The sequence below is a fragment of the Aegilops tauschii genome, chromosome 2, assembly GCF_002575655.3.
Source record: "Aegilops tauschii subsp. strangulata cultivar AL8/78 chromosome 2, Aet v6.0, whole genome shotgun sequence".
In the NCBI taxonomy this organism is placed as follows: domain Eukaryota; kingdom Viridiplantae; phylum Streptophyta; class Magnoliopsida; order Poales; family Poaceae; genus Aegilops; species Aegilops tauschii.
In genome coordinates this window covers 368,747,650-368,750,176 of record NC_053036.3, presented here as the reverse complement: position 1 = coordinate 368,750,176, position 2,527 = coordinate 368,747,650, and the positions used below count along the sequence as shown (strand labels likewise).

Genomic DNA, 2,527 nt, shown 5'->3' with positions numbered 1-2,527 from the left:
ACTGTGCTTCCTGGATGCCTTCTCGGGCTATCACCAAATCAAGATGGCGGTGCAGGACGTCGACAAGACAGCTTTCTTGACCCCGTGCTGGGTGTACTGCTACACATGCATGCTGTTCAGGCTGCGCAATGCCGGAGAAACCTTCCAGTGGCTGATGCACATCGCCCTGTGGCAGCAGCTCGGGAGGAGCGCTGAGGCTTACGTCGATGACATAGTGGTGAAATCTAGGGAGGCAAGAACCCTTATCGAAGATCTGGAGGAGACATTGGCCAGCCTACGCAAGGTGAACCTGCGGCTCAAGCTGGAGAAATGTGTGTTTGGCATCCCGTCCGGCAAGCTGCTGGGATTCCTGGTGTCGCACAGAGGGATTGAGGCCAACCCGGAGAAGGTCAAGGCCATAGAAAAGATGAGTCCACCGCAAACCCTAAAGGAGATGCAGAAGCTGGCAGGCTGCGTAACCTCGCTCGGGCGTTTCATCTCCAAGCTAGGGGAGCGCGACCTCCCCTTCTTCAAGCTGATGAAGAAGAAGGGCCCGTTCGACTGGACCCCGGAGGCTGAAGCAGCACTTCAAGACCTCAAGAGGTACCTCACCAGTCCACCAGTGATGGTAGCACCGCGCCCCCTCGAACCATTGGTGCTCTACCTGGCCGCCACGCCTCACTCCGCTAGCGAAGCGCTCGTGGCGGTCCGGGAGGAGCGCCTAGTCAAGGGCTCGCGGAGCAACGCCTCGCACCCAGCCAAGATGCCGCAGCCTCAGGACGGCGCTCCTGGGGCCTCGGCCATCCCCCCGGTCAATGGAACTCCTGAGGATGGCGCTCCTGAGGCTACGGCTTCCCCGACGGGTGGCAAAGCTCCCGAGGCCCCCAGCCTCAGGAGGTACGGGACCCCACTAATGCTTCTACTCTCGTTGAGCACCCAGTGTACTTCGTCAGCACGGTGCTGCGCAATGCACGGGCGCGCTACCCCATGCCACAGAAGCTTCCCCCTCGCACTCCTTGTTGCCTCCCGGAAGCTGCGACAATACTTGCAAGGCCACCTCATCAAGGTTGTCTCAGCTTACCCCCTACAAAGGGTGCTCTGGAGCCCTAACGCCGGAGGAAGAGTCACCGAATGGAACATTGAACTGCAGGTGTTCTAGTTGGAGTTCAGCACCAATAGAATCATCAAGGGTGCGACCCTCGCTGACTTTGTGGAAGAATGGGCTGACGCCCCTAACTGAGTAGTGGGCGATGACCGTTCTCTCGCACTCAGAAGCGAAGCGCCGGATGGTTGGGTCATGTACTTCGACGGAGCATTCGCGCGTTAGGGCACGGGGGCTGGAGCCGTGCTCATCTCGCCCACCCAGGACAAGCTCTACTACGCCGTGCAGGTCTGTTTCAAACACAGCGAGAAGGTCTCGACCAACATCGCGGAGTACAAAGGCCTAATCGGCCTGAAGGCTGCGGTGGATTTAGGGGTGAAGCGCCTCACCATCAGGGGTGACTCCCAGCTCCTCGTCAACTTCTCCAACAAGGCGTACAAGCCGAAGGACGAGCACATGGAGGCATACCACGAGGAGGTACGCAAATTTGAGAAATGATTCTTGGGCTTGGAGTTGCAGCACGTGCCGCGCATCACGAACAAGGAGGTGGACGGCATCGCCAAGAGGGCTTCTCGCTGTCAACCTCAGGAGCCTGGGGTCTTTGAGGAGAGGCTCTTCAAGCCGTCGGCAGCTCCCCCCGCTGCCGGGCCAGCATCGCCTCAGGAGGAGCTTCTCCCGGCACCCCTATCACGCGCCCCAGCTTGTGGCCCGACCTCGGGAGCCCGCCTGCTCCTTGCGCTCGAGCCTCAGGAGGGGAGCTGGACCAAGGAGTTCAAGGCGTACCTGCTTCATGGCACCTTTCCGGAGAAGGAGGAAGACGCAGAGCGTCTCTCCCGCCAGGCCACTGCATACTGGATCCGGGACGGTGAGCTCTACCGAAGGAGTCCGAACGATGTTTCTTTACGATGCATCTCCAGGGAGCAGGGATGCGAGCTGCTGGCCGACATGCATGGTGGGGACTATGGGCATCACTCCTCATCGCGCACCCTCATGGGCAAGGCGTTCTGCAGCTGATTCTACTGGCACACGGCACTCAATGATGCCAACGAGCTGGTAAGATCTTGTGACGCCTATCAGTTCCATGCCAAGCAGATCCACCAGCCCGCACAGGGCCTCCAATCCATACCGCTCTCATGTCCGTTCGTGGTCTGGGAGCTGGACATCCTGGGCCCGTTCACTCGAGTGCCTGGGGGCTACCGCTACCTCTACGTCGCCATCGACAAGTTCACTAAATGGGCGGAGGTGGAGGCCGTCCGCACCATCCCGGCCGGCTCGGCCGTCAAGTTCATCAGGGGCCTCGTGAGCCGCTTCGGGGTCCCTAATTGCATCATCACCAACAATGGCTCGCAGTTCACCTGCAATCGTTTCAAAACATATTGTGCTAACCTTGAAACACAGATATGCTATGCTTTGGTGGCACTGTCGGATCACGGGTTCCGCAGACCC

At 59.6% G+C, this 2,527-nt stretch overlaps 1 protein-coding gene across 1 annotated transcript; it reads left to right on the top strand.

The window, feature by feature from the left end:
- The first annotated feature begins 1,537 nt into the window (after positions 1 to 1,537).
- Positions 1,538 to 2,095, top strand: LOC141041037 (uncharacterized). The gene is made up of 2 exons (XM_073507147.1): positions 1,538 to 1,558; positions 1,601 to 2,095. The coding sequence occupies exons 1-2, from the start codon at positions 1,538 to 1,540 to the stop codon at positions 2,093 to 2,095; spliced, it is 516 nt and encodes a 171-aa protein (XP_073363248.1).
- Positions 2,096 to 2,527: the final 432 nt, after the last annotated feature.

Excerpts from the sequence above, each read along its gene's own strand:
- LOC141041037 (XM_073507147.1), top strand. The coding sequence starts at position 1,538 with ATGGAGGCATACCACGAGGAG. Across the intron at positions 1,559-1,600 it reads TGGAGGCATACCACGAGGAG|CACGTGCCGCGCATCACGAA; the intron begins GTACGCAAATTT and ends TTGGAGTTGCAG.